This window comes from Tachypleus tridentatus, chromosome 8, assembly GCF_004210375.1.
Source record: "Tachypleus tridentatus isolate NWPU-2018 chromosome 8, ASM421037v1, whole genome shotgun sequence".
Classification (NCBI taxonomy): domain Eukaryota; kingdom Metazoa; phylum Arthropoda; class Merostomata; order Xiphosura; family Limulidae; genus Tachypleus; species Tachypleus tridentatus.
The window spans coordinates 52,336,090-52,351,308 of NC_134832.1; the positions used below are offsets into that span (position 1 = coordinate 52,336,090).

Below are 15,219 nucleotides of genomic sequence, written 5' to 3' on the forward strand. Positions count from 1 at the left end.
ACTAACACACTTGTGAAAGCTAATGAATGAACACATTCTCAATTAGTACTGTTTAAAACTTGTCACCACTGAATTCTCAAATTGCACGTTTCCAACGAGCAGTTTATAGAACCTGTTGTACATACAACAAACACAGGTATAATTTAAAATGAACAATATTGCACCATTTAGATTAGTACTCACAACTAGCATGCTTGGATATTCTTACCTGTTCGTTATATATTTAAGTACTAAAATGTTCTTCTGTTCTCGGTTTAATAAATTTCTAGTTGAAGCTGTCAGTAAAACATTACAGTTATTAAAGTAAAATATATGTTACTGTGTGAAACCTTCATATTGTAAATATCTGGCATTTTCCAGGATCTTCTAACTTCCCTAGTTCAGCATTCAACATCCCACACAAATTGACACTTATTCATGATAAGGAAATGGTGTGTGTTGCAGACAGAGAAAATGGGAGAATCCAGTGCTTTTCTATTCCAGATGGAAAGTTTGTTTTTCAGCTATCTAGGCCAGAGTTTGGAGGTCGGCTGTTCTCTGTCAGTTACTCCAGTGAAAAAGGTAAAACGTAATTTCTCTTCAGCCACATTGTACTACTATATCAAGAGAGAAAAAATTTAAACAGTTGTCGATATTTATTGCAGCTTTGTTTCCAAAACTAGTTGGATGTTGTTACCGAAACTAGTCGGATTGCATTGCCAAAAACTAGTCAGCTAAAACTTTTGACAACGATTTTATCTTTCACTGTGCCGAAAAGTGTAATTTTCGTTTTTTACTTATATTGAGGTAAGACATTCATAATTAGTTCATGGCTACTCCAGTGGAGAAAGTTGGGTTTCTTGAAGTCGGTTGTATTACTGCAGTGAGAAAGATAAGACAGCCGTAATTAGTTAATGTTGTTTCAGTGAAGAAGGTCAGATTTTTTTTTAAGTAGTTTGTATTACTCCACTCGAGAAGGGAAGAGTTTATAAGTAGTCCATATGGTTCTCAGATCGACTTCCTTAGAAATTCCAACAGGTTCATACAAGCATTACTTATAATAAGGATATAACTTAAAATGCATCACCTGATAATGTTTAAGGAATATAAATTTTGGGCAGTATGAAATAATAAAACAGAATAATTATATGGTAATTATAAACCAATCAGTATGATGAAAAGAGTTCCATCGGACAGGGGAAAGTTGGACTGATTTTCTCAAAGTGCATTATGGACCGTATTTCTAACAGTTGATAAAACATAAGTTATTTAAACCAACTGCAGTTTTTTGAGTTTCTAAATACATAAGTTGTAAAATATACTTCACTGAATTTAATGTATGAGTTAGTAGTTTCTATAAATAAAATTGTTATTATCATATTACATAGGGATAATAGTAACCAGAGGTAAGACTTAGAAAAAGTCTAGTGTAATGATATTAGCTAAAAAAAAATAATCGCTGTGAGAAAATTGTAATTAATGTTATAACATTAAGCACCATAATGAATCATTAAAGATGCCATATAAATAGAAACAGCTCTTCGTTTGGAGGTAACTGAAACAAACAAATTGATATATGGTCACCAGTAAAATGTAAATGTTTGTTTAACTTTGCTAACCAGGTTTATTCTGCGAAGGTAAATAAAAGGTATTGATTCTCTAAGTAAATGCCACAATATATAGAAGTAAATTTTTTGTAATTGTCAGTGATAGTTTGTTCAACATATTTAAGATAGTGTTAAGATTGTTGTGTGTTGAATGGAACGGTTAATTACATAAACGTTGTGGTAATCTATTTGTTACCAGGAACAGTGCAAGGTATTAAATATACCAGAACCTGGGATGATACTTGAGTTTTTGGAAAATTTAAAATCTGCAGGAAAACAAATACAAGTTATTTCATATGAATAATATAATTACTTATTGTACAAGTAGAGAAAACACAAGTTTTGAATAAAAGTATGTATATACTTGCTTTCTTTATTGGCATTTAAAAATAATAGAAGATTCACCCTATTTCACCCTTTTCAAAGTGAGAGAAATAATTGTAAATAATTTGGAACATTCAGGTCGAAAAGATTGGACGTTGAGCTTTAGTCAGATTAAGACACATTTTTTATCTTATTTTGGAAATTTAGGTAGCTGTTATTTTAATTAATAATGAAAAAATGTTTATACAAACATAGACAAGTCTGAAAATATTCTGAACTCAGAAGTTGAAACACAAGTTAGATCCTTTATATGCTTTTATAATAAACTCCAAGATTTAGAGTTCTAGGTTTTGATATCTTAATGGTTTTGTAACTCGTGATGACAAGAAACCCACTTGAAGTAAAAGTGTATCTCAAGGCATCTGGTATGGGTATTAAACCTTCAATCAAAATATAGAACAACATTTTGACCTTATTAGGTCATCTTCAAGCCGAAACATTGTTGTCTACTTTATATTAATAAACGTTTTAACATCCATACCAGCTGTCTTGATGTACAGTTCTGTGACTTCTTTCTTTCTTTCAGGTGGTTTACTGTATGCAGTTTGTGGCCCAGCGTTTTATGGTCACCACAATGTACTTTCATATGTCTTCAATTTTACAAGTCTAAAGTTGCTTAATACATTTGCACCACCAGAAGGAGTAAGCATGTTTTGTTGCACATTATATTCATTGTTATCATTAGAGTAAATGATTTATGCAAATATGTTCTGTATGAATGTTTAGACACCTTGAGTACTGTGTTTGTTTCATGGTCTTTGCTTATTAATGTGATGTTTTATGGGTTTGTTTGTTTATATGTCATTGAGTTGCATTCAAAATTTAACAAAAACACTTTGCTATTGATATATTTCAATCAAATTAGCATTATAATTTACATATATTAAATTTTTAATTATAAAGTTTCAGTTCCTTTATTTAAAAACAAAAATCTTTATACTTAAACAATAGTTATGTTGTCACTTGACACACGGTTTTTAACTTTAGGTTTCTGTACCTTGAATAACACTGTACATGTATGGCTAATAAATGTTTGGTAGAAAACTTAATTAAAACAATTTCATTCTTTGCATACAAAATGGTTGTAGTATTTAATGGAATATTACCAGTTTTCATGAAGATGCATCACAAAATATTCAGAGTTATCACGTATTGTTGTATAAAACTCCATTGTAAGACAGTTAATACAAAAACAAACTGTTGTGTCATTTGCACTGTTTAACACTGTATGTTTTTTAATGAATTTTTACAGACTTTTACACAACCTCATGACATCGCTGTGACACCTGATTCACAAAGTGTATATGTAGGTGAGATAGGTCCAAACAAAGTGTGGATGTTTAGCAGAGGTAAGCTTTGCCACATAAAAATAAATCTGCCATTTTATCCATTTTCCAGGAGCTGAAATTAGGCCTAAGTGTCAAACAGCACCTAAATGCAAAGCATGTTTCTTCTCTTCTTGTGTATTCTTATAAAATAATCAGATGTTTGAACTTTCATCCATTAAACAAATTGCAAAAAAATTCCCTTTTCAAAAGATATTAATCTGAATAATTTCGGTGAAAAGTTGATCCCTAATTAGATGCATGCCAATGTTTTTTCAATTACTTCCGACAGGTAGTTTTTCTTCTCTGAAATTCCTAGGCTATATTCCTGAAACTCTGGATAAAAATTTGATATCAGTTTTTATTTTTATAGGCAAAGAAAGGAAATGAACATATAATTAAAACTTTTTCTATATCCTCGTAAATACTGCTTCATTGTTGTCTTAAATTGAAATTTTTATGACTTAGTCCCTGGTAGTTATTTGTGGATATACTTTAGTCATTGCTTCTGGTAGCTCAGTGGTACGTCTGAGGGCTTTTAATACTAAATATCATATTTTGATCCCCTTGGTGGATACTACATGGATACCCTATTGTGTAACTTTGTGCTAAAGTACAAACTAATAAAACTGATTATTCTGTCTGTTATAAAATTATTACACTGTTTACACACTATAGTTCTCATTACTTGTTACCAGATGTTAACTGTACAAAAAACTGAATTATTCTGATTAAACGATTGGAGTATTTTCATATGATCATAAGATTATATGTTTTGGACTTTTATGCTGTTGGTTACCAAGTTGTTTTAAAAGACCATTTGCCTAGATATTAGAAACAGCAACAGAAAGTTGACAGTCTAATTAAAAATAAAACTCCTTACAGGTAAACACAAGTCAGTTCAGAAGGCTCTACCAGAGGTTAAGTCAACAGCCAGTCCGTCATGGGATGGTGATGCAGCTAGGTTTAAACCTCTGACTGTTTCTTTAATGGTTGTTGCAGTTTTGGCTGTACCTGTCCTTATTCTTCTAACTATTACTGTTGTTGTAAAACTTAGAAACCGAGGTACTGTTTTTTATTATATTAATTTTAGTTGTGTTTCACAAAAACAGGTTGAATATTACCCCTTTAACTGTATAATCCAAGGAAGTGGTTTAGCTTATTTCATTTATTAACTGTTACGAATGTTCCAAGTTTTACGACTCCAGACATGGGTTAAATATATAATCTGTTTTTGTAAAACTTGTGCAAGTTCTGACTTTAATTAATTATGTTTAATTCAATCTATAACCTTAGTGGAAGTTTTCCTTGTTGTCATGTGGCTCAGGAAATGGACTGAAAATAATCCAAGTTAAAAATTCCATTTACTTAATGGAAGGCTTTCTTATGTATCCCAGGATGGCTTGTATGGGTATTAAAACTTACTAATAAAGTGGAGAACAACATTCCAACCTTTTCAGGTCATCTTTTTGTTAACATTCTCTGCTGTATTAGTAAGTTTTAACACCCATACCAGCCATCCTTGGATACATTTTTACTTCAAGTGGGTTTCTCATGATCACTTTTTTCCTTGCTATCTTGTGACTCATCAAACATTATGATGTAAAACCTTTTCTTTTTATATGTTGTACTCTGTATTTAGGAACTGTTTGAGTTTAAAGTGTGTAAGATATTCCTAATTTTACCTTGATATTGTAGCACTAACACATCGTGAGGAACCACAACATTTAATCTGTATAATTTTAGAAGTGAAACAACTGATGTGAGTGTTCTGATACTCATTAGAAGACATGATTGTTCGATGTCTTGTTTTTTTAATATTATTATAAAGGTAATACTGAACATTTGTTTTTTTTCAACAGTGAAAAATTTTAGTTTAGAATATAAAATTTTAACCTAAACACTGCAGAAGGTACAAAATATTAATTTTGGCTTACGTTACAGAAATACTGTTGAAAGAAGACCAGTTGCTTTACATATAGAAGGCTGTATTGTATATTCAGTGTCACATGCACACGTGCGTGTTTGTATTTTTTGTTTTACATAATGTTAAAAAAAGTAACACTTGCTCCATCTGTCTTTAAACGTAATAGCTCTAAAATTATGTTTCACTAAATATTTTTAACAAACAACTTCATGCAGATACTATTAAATCATCCCTTTTGTGGTCATCTACAAAATATTCATTTAACAGGTAAATTGAAAAACTTTTCCTATAAACACTTGAAGCATTGGTGCGGAGGCTACAAGAGACCTCACTCAAAAGACAAATTCAACATTGGCAGTCTCCTGAATCCGCACCAGGGTTTTGATCGAGTAGCACTTGAAGAAAGTGACCTGGAAGGTGAAGAAAGGACAGATTCCGAGGTCGAAGAATTTGATGCGGCTGTCAGGAGAGCTTGAACTTGTTATTTAAATTTGAAATTAATATGTTTTTTCCATAGTTTTAGTAAGATAATTTATTTTAACTAAAACAAATTTTGATAATGTTTTATTTTATTTTTAAAAGGTCAATTTTGTTTTTCTATTTATTGATAATTTTAGAATTACTGTAAATGAATACAAAATTATATAAATACAAACTTTTACAGAATGTATTTTTTTTGTGCTCTACTCATTTTTTTGTTAATAAATTTTTGGTTTTTATAACATTTGTTGTATTCTGCTACTTGAGGAAAGACATTTCTGTTTGCACTGGGAAACCAGTGCAAAAGAAGTGTGTTAATAATATTGCTTTTATAACATATCACTTTCTAATGCTGTATAGCACAGTTTATGTAACGACTAATTCATTCAGGTATATTTTTATAAATCTCTACAAACAATAAAAACTATTTTCCTGTCTAAATGACTTTGCAAGTTTAAAAAAAAAACATTTTATAATAAATCACAGTATCATTTCATAATGTGTAGTAGGTATATTTTAATACATGTATTAAACACTGTGTGTGTGTTTTTATGTACGTATGATTTTTCTTTTAATCTCTGCACGTGAATTTATTTCATACAAAATAGCTTGTGTGAAAACAAGAGTGGTAATTTTGATAAGTAAGAATGCTGCAGTTTACAATAGAGAATTATATTTAAATGATAATTAGGCCTGGCATGGCAGGTGGTTAAAGCACTCGACTAGATGTTCTTCTTTGGTGTATTGCTCTTTAGCAGTCTGGGATGATTTGTGTCTTCTTGTAATTTTAGGTTGTGTCTTTTAAGTGTTAGTAATCTGGTTGTCTGCTTCAACTGACCTGTCGGTGGTCGTGACTTGAATGGTTTGAGTTTGGTATGTGGTTTGAACATCTGGAGTTGAACTTGGGGTCTGGCAGGATCTGTTACATTAGATTTTTAGATTAGATGTGTGTAAGGTGTTTTTGGTCTTTTAGAGTGTCCTGGTAGATTGTGGAGAGCATACTATGATTGGTTGGATTATCACTGTTTCTGATTGGAGGAGAGGTTTCCTGTAGATTCAACCACTAGTAGCCATAGGTTACTCAACTCTAATCTGGAATCTCTATTTAGTGAAGGTTTACTAGTGTTAATATAAAATGATTCTTTAATTTTTTTTGTCTTCCATAGTTTTTAATGACTACTCGAGCTGATCAGACGTTCTTATCAAGAGCTCCGTAGATGTCATTCTTTTCTTTTCAGAAAACTTGATTTTTTTGCTTAACCAGTCCTTATTAGGACTATGACTTGTTCCTCAATGAAGTGGCAAAATCATCCCCATGTTACCGATACATTGGTACCACCAGTCACCATTCTAGATATAGAATACGTAATTGGACTTCCAGAAAATCTGCTAAAACTTCGGGTGACTCATTTGAATCTGTCCTGAATTCCTCGCTATCTTCTACAGAAGATATTGGCCCTTCTGGTACTCCCAAGTCTCGGGCTTCTCCCATGTCTACTCCCAGCCTCAACTCCCAACACCCCAACCAAGCCTGCCCCATCCAATACTAGTGAGCCTGTTGTAAAGCCTCGTAAGACTACTCCATGCAAGGCTTCACCACTTCCACGAATGCAAAACATCCCCCAGCTATCATTACCGAAGGCATTCCAGCCACTTATCATTATCCTGATATTGCACGAGAGACACTCAAGACATACCTGGAGACCGAATTCTCCAAATCAGAAGACTCTCGAAAGGAGGAATAGTAGTTAAGTGCTCTTATCTTATGCTAAACTACTCTCTCCATGGATTGGTTCCCTTTTCAAGGGATCCAAGATCTCCAAGCACATTCTCAGAGCCCCCAGAACAAATTTCAAGTAGTTATTAGAGGAATCCCGCTCAACATCACCATAGATGAAATCAAACTTGAATTTGCTGCTACCAACATCTGCTCCCTCAATGTTGACAGAATCAAGTCCTTCAAGACTGAACTGCCAACCCCATTCGTGAAACTTGCTTTTCATGATCAAACCATAGCTAACAACCTCATTGCCAATGGAATAACCCTCGGGTTTGCCAAATATTCCATCAAGTCTGCTAACACTTCTCCAGAGAACGCGTTCTTCAGTGTTTTAATTGTCAATGCTTTGTCCACAACCTGGCTGCTTGTAAAATCTCTGCATGAGGTATTTATTGTGGAGGCCTTTACCATGTCAACAACTGCCAGAGGTCCGACCAGAAAACCACGTGTAGCAACTGCAATGATGAACGTGCAGCCTCCTACCGTGGTTGTCTAAAATATCAACAAGCACTCAAATTTAATAATCTGAAGACTGGCAAACCTGGCCCTTCCATTGGACATTTCAGTGATTTCCCCAACCTCCCCACTGCCAGAACCAACTCTGTCTGTACTCAGCATTTCAACTATGCCAAAGCCCTGAAATCCCAGAACACGGCCTCAAACCAAACTGGAGTCCAGCAACCTTTGAAGTCCACCCCCAGGAGACCCATAGGTTTCGACGCAGCTTTCCCTGAATGCGTTGCAGCCTTTGTCATTAATGTTGCTTCAATGGCAGTGGAAAATACCTTCAAGCACATCCACCCACTCTATTACTGGATATGCCTCTCAGCCAAATTCTTTCTAGACCTTAGCAACCCTGATCCAAGAGCATTGCATCACTACATTCAAGGAAAAATGATCCAAACTTCCACCAGGTAAGAGGTATGGTTTTCTTTTTACATATAAATATCCAAGGTGACCTCCACCATGAGAAATTCGAGCTTTTGATCCATGCAATAACCTAAAGTTTAACTACTCCATCAACGATACACTACTAAGTAGTAACCATTCTTCCACACTTCCTGGCTATAATTTTTTTTTTCTGCACCTCAACAGATGAATCGCCTGTTATACAAGATTTAACATGAACATTAAAATTCTGAACTCTCCCGCTCAACCTCGCAATGAAACCATACTAGAAGAGCTAACTCTCAATAACTTCCCCCCTATCACCCTGCTCCTAATAAACGTTAGCCCCCTGACACCTTCTTATTACAATACGCCCTTTCAATCCACAAACACTAATCCTCGGCGATTTAAATTCCAAGCATAAAGAGTCCTTTTGTCGTTCCAACAATCGTAATTGACTTATCATCCGTAACTTTTTATGTTCCAACAACCTAACATGCATCAATAATGACCAACCGACTCTCACACATACTAACGGCTCTCAAGACGTTCTCGATCCAGTTCTAGTTACTCCTAACCTTCTGTCTCATACTTCCGACTTCACGATCACAAAGTGGTGACCACTTTCCTGTATCTCTTCCGTTTATTCGATACCTCTACCAACGATTCCCCCACCACTCACGTCTTTAATTTTTCTAATTCCGGTTGGGAAGCCTATAATTATGGCTTATCTAACACTAATTTCTATGTTCTTCCCCTAATCTCTTCCCCCTAAACCCTTGACGACCTTGTTCACAAACTGACCAAATTCATCACTGACGGCCTCCATTTGTTCACCCCCACTCTAGCTCCTATCCCACGTTTACATCACTGGACCTTGACTCCCGAAATCCGTAATCACGTTACTGAAAGACGTCGTTTACGTAGACTTTTTGTCACTACGCGTAATCAACACCGTAAAAAACTAATAAACCAATCAAACAACACCATTAAACGTCTAATACAACAACAGCAAGTAACTAATAGGGAAATTTTTGTACATCCATTAACAAATCTCATAGTCATCCCAAAACCAAAACTCCCACAACTTATTATACAACAACCAAATGGCATCATCAGATAAGGACAAGTGCGCTGTTCTCGCCGAAGTTCTACAAAAACCTTTCACGACACCTAACCTTCTCACTTTTGACAACACTCACCTTCTATATATAAATAACTGTATATCCCGTCACCATAACTTCCTAACTTCAGTGGAGACCAACTCATTCACTACTTCCATATCACCAAACCTATCACGCTTGCAGATCTAAAAATTTCCATTAAACAACTCAAAAACAATAGCCCCCCCCCTGAAGAAGATGGCATAAACAATCGTGCCATCAAAAATCTACCCCTGAACTTTCTATATCACATACAACCATTCATTTTCACATGGTTACAACCCCAATAGTTGGAAAATTGACACTATCACTATCATCCATAAAACCTCATTAGCACTGCACGATCCCTCTAACTGTAGACCAATTAGTCTCATCAACACTGCACGATCCCTCTATCTATAGACCAATTAGCTTCATCGACACTGCACGATCCCTCTAACTACAGACCAATTAACTTCATCAACGCTGCACGATCCCTCTATCTATAGACCAATTAGCTTCATCGACACTGCACGATCCCTCTAACTACAGACCAATTAACTTCATCAACGCTGCACGATCCCTCTAACTGTAGACCAATAAGCCTCATCAACACTGCACGATCCCTCTAACTGTAGACCAATTAGCTTCATCCACACTGCACGATCCCTCTAACTACAGACCAATTAACTTCATCGACACTGCTCAATCCCTCTAACTGTAGACCAATTAGCTTCATCGACACTGCACGATCACTCTAACTACAGACCAATTAGCTTCATCCACACTGCACGATCCCTCTAACTACAGACCAATTAGCCTCATCAACACTGCACGATCCCTCTAACTATAGACCATTTAGCTTCATCAACACTGCACGATCCCTCTAACTGTAGACCAATTAGCCTCATCAACACTGCACGATCCCTCTAACTACAGACCAATTAGCCTCATCAACACTGCACGATTCCTCTAACTACAGACCAATTAGTCTCATCAACACTGCACGATTCCTCTAACTACAGACCAATTAGCCTCATCAACACTGCACGATCCCTCTAACTACAGACCAATTAGCCTCATCAACACTGCACGATCCCCCTCTAACTGTAGACCAATTAGCCTCATCAACACTGCACGATCCCTCTAACTGTAGACCAATTAGCTTCATCAACTCTGCACGATCCCTCTAACTGTAGACCAATTAGCTTCATCAACTCTGCACGATCCCTCTAACTACAGACCAATTAGCCTCATCAACTCTGCACGATCCCTCTAACTGTAGACCAGTTAGCTTCATCCACACTGCACGATCCCTCTAACTGTAGACCAATTAGCCTCATCGACACTGTACGATCCCTCTAACTACAGACCAATTAGCCTCATCGACACTGCACGATCCCTCTAACTACAGACCAATTAGCCTCATCGACACTGCACGATCCCTCTAACTACAGACCAATTAGCTTCATCGACACTGCACGATCCCTCTAACTACAGACCAATTAGCCTCATCAAGTCTGCACGATTCCTCTAACTACAGACCCATTAGCCTCATCAACACTGCACGATCCCTCTAACTGTAGACCAATTAGCTTCATCAACACTGCACGATCCCTCTAACTGTAGACCAATTAGCTTCATCAACACTGCACGATCCCTCTAACTACAGACCAATTAACTTCATCAACACTCTAGGTAACCAACTGGAGAAAATTATCACAAAACGACTTACTTTTTTTGCTGAATCCAACAAATTTCTATCAAACATACAGAATGTTTCTCGGCGCAAATGTCAAACCCCTGTTCACCTTGTTAGCCTCTCAGAATCCTTATTTCAGGCTTTCAATCGAAACCAAGTCGCCTTGGGGTATTCTTCGATATCAGGCTCGCTTTTGACTCTGTCTGGCATAACGCACTTCTCTATAAGCTATTCTTTATCAACATCCCGAATACCTTTAACCGTTGGATCTCTAGCTTTCTAAGCAACAGTTTTAACAATCACAGTTAAGATCAATAATGAACTCTTCCACATGTTCCTGCTAAAAGCTGGAGTCCCCCAAGACTCCGTGCTCAGCCCCTCACTATACATTCTCTTCGTGAATGACATTCCTTTCCTTAAAATAACTAAGAAAGTAACTAAGCACTTCAACCAATCCTCTTCCAGTCGCTCATCGCGTCCAGACTACAACAACGCCATCACACACTGGTATGACAAATGACAGGTATCACTGAACCCCCAGAAATCTCAAGGCATCTTATTTTATAGATGATTTAAACAAAAAATAAAAGACTGCTTAAAGTACTAATCAAAATTCACGACGTAGCGATCCTCCTCTCCAAGTCCGTTATATTTCTTGGTATTTACTTTAACTCCAAATTATCCTGGACGATCCACATTAACATCATAAAGGTTGTACCCCTCACACCATTATGTTCATCTAAGTTGCATCTCGCATTTAGTACCCCTCACACCATTATGTTCATCTATAGGTTGTACTCCTCACACCATTGTGTCCATCTCCTTCCTTCGAAGGATCGGTGGCATGAATAAAGGTTGTACCCCTCACCCCATTATGTCCATCTATAAGGTTGTACCCCTCACACCATAAGGTTATATCCCTCACACCATTATGTCCATCTACAAGGTTGTATCCCTCACACCATTATGTCCATCTTTATGTCATTATGTTCATCATAAAGGTTGTACCCCTCACACCATTATCTTCAGCATAAAGGTTGTACTCCTCACACCATTGTGTCCATTTATAAGGTTGTACCCCTCACACCATTGTGTCCATTTATAAGGTTGTACCCCTCACACCATTATGTTTATCTATAAAACACACACTAGATCCCTGGTTGAGTATGGCTGCATGCTACTTTGTAACATGCCCGACTTTCTAACTAAAAAAAAAAATACAAGTTTTACAATCCACGACAATCAGAACTGGCTTCCGACTGTTCTTCTACACCCACCACTGTTACATTGACAAAATCTACGACATACCACTTGCTTCTTCCAGCAACTAACTTTCCGGACTGAGGGCTCAGGTGTTGTCCACTTCACTTTTGCCGCCTTCGTCTCGCTCGGCGTTCTCACCCGACAGGTTCATACTGCCCCACCTCACTTCATTGCCTCAAACAAACCAAATTAAAAGATAGGAAAACCTCCAGAACAGATGAATAATCTTCTATGGGGGACAAAGAGGAACTACAACGTTCCTGACCACTCCTATGGAGGAGAGGATTCGAACGAACGAAACCTTAGCAGAGGTTTAGTTTAGAGAGAGAGAAGTCTGAGGAATTATTTCCCCAATAGGGGTGTTTAGGAACGTTATAGTACCTCTTTGTTCCCGCTGTTGGAAGATTATTTATCTGTAAGTGGGGGTTTTCCTGTATTTTTTATTTTTTTATTTTTTGAGGCAATGAAGTGAGGTGGGTCAGTATGAAAATGTCAAATGTGAAAGGAGAGCGAGACAAAGGCGTCAAAAAGGAAGTGGACAAGTCCGGAGTCCGCCGACAGAAAAGAAGCAAGCTCCAGACCAACCCCACACTAATCAGTGGAACGTTCCGTGATCAGGGCCACGGAGTGGCTGGGATCCATAACTCCAATTGCCTCAGAATTTAGAGAGAGTTCGTCAGACTTCTCTCTCTTTAAATTGCCCCCCGCTAGTACAGCGGTATGTCTCCGAATTTACAACGCTAAAATCAGGGGTTCGATTCCCCTAGGTGGGCTGAGCAGATAGCCCTTTGTGGCTTTGCTATAAGAAAAACACGAAACACACTCTTTAAATTAAACCCCTGCCACGGTTTCTCGTTGGTCCGTACACACACGCTGACACGAAGACGAAAGACTTTCGAAACATCGTCCTCTGCACTTGTGTCTCTATAACAGGCAGTTGCCGTCCATTCTACAAAGTTTCATTAACGAATGTGCTGTTGGACAGTTTATATTTGCCATTGTAAATTCAAATGTGAGAGTAGCAATCAGATCATTAGATTAGTAGTGCTGCTATGAAACATAAATACTACACTTAAAAAATTCACAGTACCTGATGCGTTTTCCCTCATAGTTGTAAAAGATGTCTGACGTGGATAGCCCTGGTGCCTTTGCCCAACAAACAACTAAAATGTTACTTGCAACTTCACTGGAAGCCATGTGTAAAGCATACATCAAACGAATCAGTAATGGGGTTTTGATTGGAAGGTCCTAGAATGTTTGTTGAATTTTGTGCAAAGTTTCCCAAGAACTATTTGCTCTAACCATCCTTAACTTTGAAGTGATAGACTAGATAGAGGAAAAACAGATGGTCAACACCACCAATTATGGGATGGACTGTCACATTATAATGTCTTCACAACTGAAATACAGCATTTTCGGCGATATGTTTTCATCCCGCAGCACACAGATTACGAGTCGAGTACCCAAACCATCAGATTTTCCTTTGGTATACTACCTCATGAAACTTAGTTTGGTTTGTTTTTAATTTCGCGCAAAGCTAAACGAGTGCTATCTGCGCTAGCCGCCCCTAATTTAACAGTGTAAGACTAGAGAGAAGGTAACTAGTCATCACCACCCACCGCTAACTCTTGGGCTACACTTTTACCAACGAATAGTGAAACTGACCGTCACATTATAACGTCCTCACGGCTGAAAAGGCGAGTATGTTTGGCGTGACGGGGATTCGAATCCGCGACCCTCGAATGACAAGTCGAGTGCCTTAACCACGTGGTCATGCTGGACCTTATTATTATTATTAGTAAAACACACAATAATGCGTGTGTGGGAGAAGTCCATATACCTAATCGACTTTTTAAACTCGTGTACCAAACTGTGGCTTTGTATAAAATTCTTTTGTCGTTTATAAGGTACTTAGTAATATATGAAAAATGTTAATAAAATAAATTATATAATTATATTAATGTTGTAACTGCTCCCACTAATTAGTGTCTATTGTAAACAGAACTTGGCCTGTTGTGATTGTTTTCATCGAGATTACTATAACTGAACAGCATGTAAAGAAATCGATAATTTGTGGATCAACTGAATAATGATTACTTACGGAATTTTATTAATTAGAAGATAAAAAAACAGCTTGAGATCACGCTTACAATTTCAATCATTTGGAATATAAACTTTGCAGTTATAATTCGAGATCCATAAGAATGATACTATGTCCATAATTATCCCTCCCCCGCGGGTCAATGTTAATTACGAACTAGCGATGCTAAAATCCGTGGTTTGAATCCCTGTGGTGAACAGAGTGTCATTCTATATCTTTGAACTGAGAAAACTGTAACAGCAGCGTGATCGTGGAACGTTCTTAAGAGACCTTCAGTAAATCAAAGAATGCGATTACATTTCATGAAGACTTGGACACTGGCCCACACAACCAACTTGTAGTTCGACAGTAGAAAAAAATTTATTGTAATTTTTACAACTGTGTACTCGATATTTAACAATATGTAAAAAATGAGTCAGTTTTCTACGGTCATCCATGGGTGCAGCTCTTCAAAAAAACAAAAGAGAGAGAGAGGACCCCGCAGTCCGAACGTTTGCACCGAGTTCTTCCTATAACCAGCAACACCCCTGGCGACTATTGTATAAGCAATCAAACTTTGGGCTAGAAGAAATAAACGCGTTTTTCACTACAGCGCCCAAGCGAACGAATAATCTATTCCGTGACGTTTCTATGACGTCATG

General features: G+C 36.9%; 1 protein-coding gene across 6 annotated transcripts in view; it reads left to right on the plus strand.

The window, feature by feature from the left end:
* Positions 1–5,946, plus strand: part of LOC143222402 (peptidyl-glycine alpha-amidating monooxygenase A-like) — a 61,606-nt gene extending 55,660 nt beyond the window's left edge. For all 6 annotated transcript variants that reach the window (XM_076448872.1, XM_076448875.1, XM_076448876.1 and 3 more), the window contains 5 exons: positions 361–561; positions 2,497–2,612; positions 3,223–3,319; positions 4,181–4,360; positions 5,490–5,946. In XM_076448872.1, the coding sequence (XP_076304987.1) occupies positions 361–561; positions 2,497–2,612; positions 3,223–3,319; positions 4,181–4,360; positions 5,490–5,698 (803 nt within the window). In that variant the 3' untranslated portion in view covers positions 5,699–5,946. The remainder of the gene's footprint in view (positions 1–360; positions 562–2,496; positions 2,613–3,222; positions 3,320–4,180; positions 4,361–5,489) is intronic.
* Positions 5,947–15,219: the final 9,273 nt, after the last annotated feature.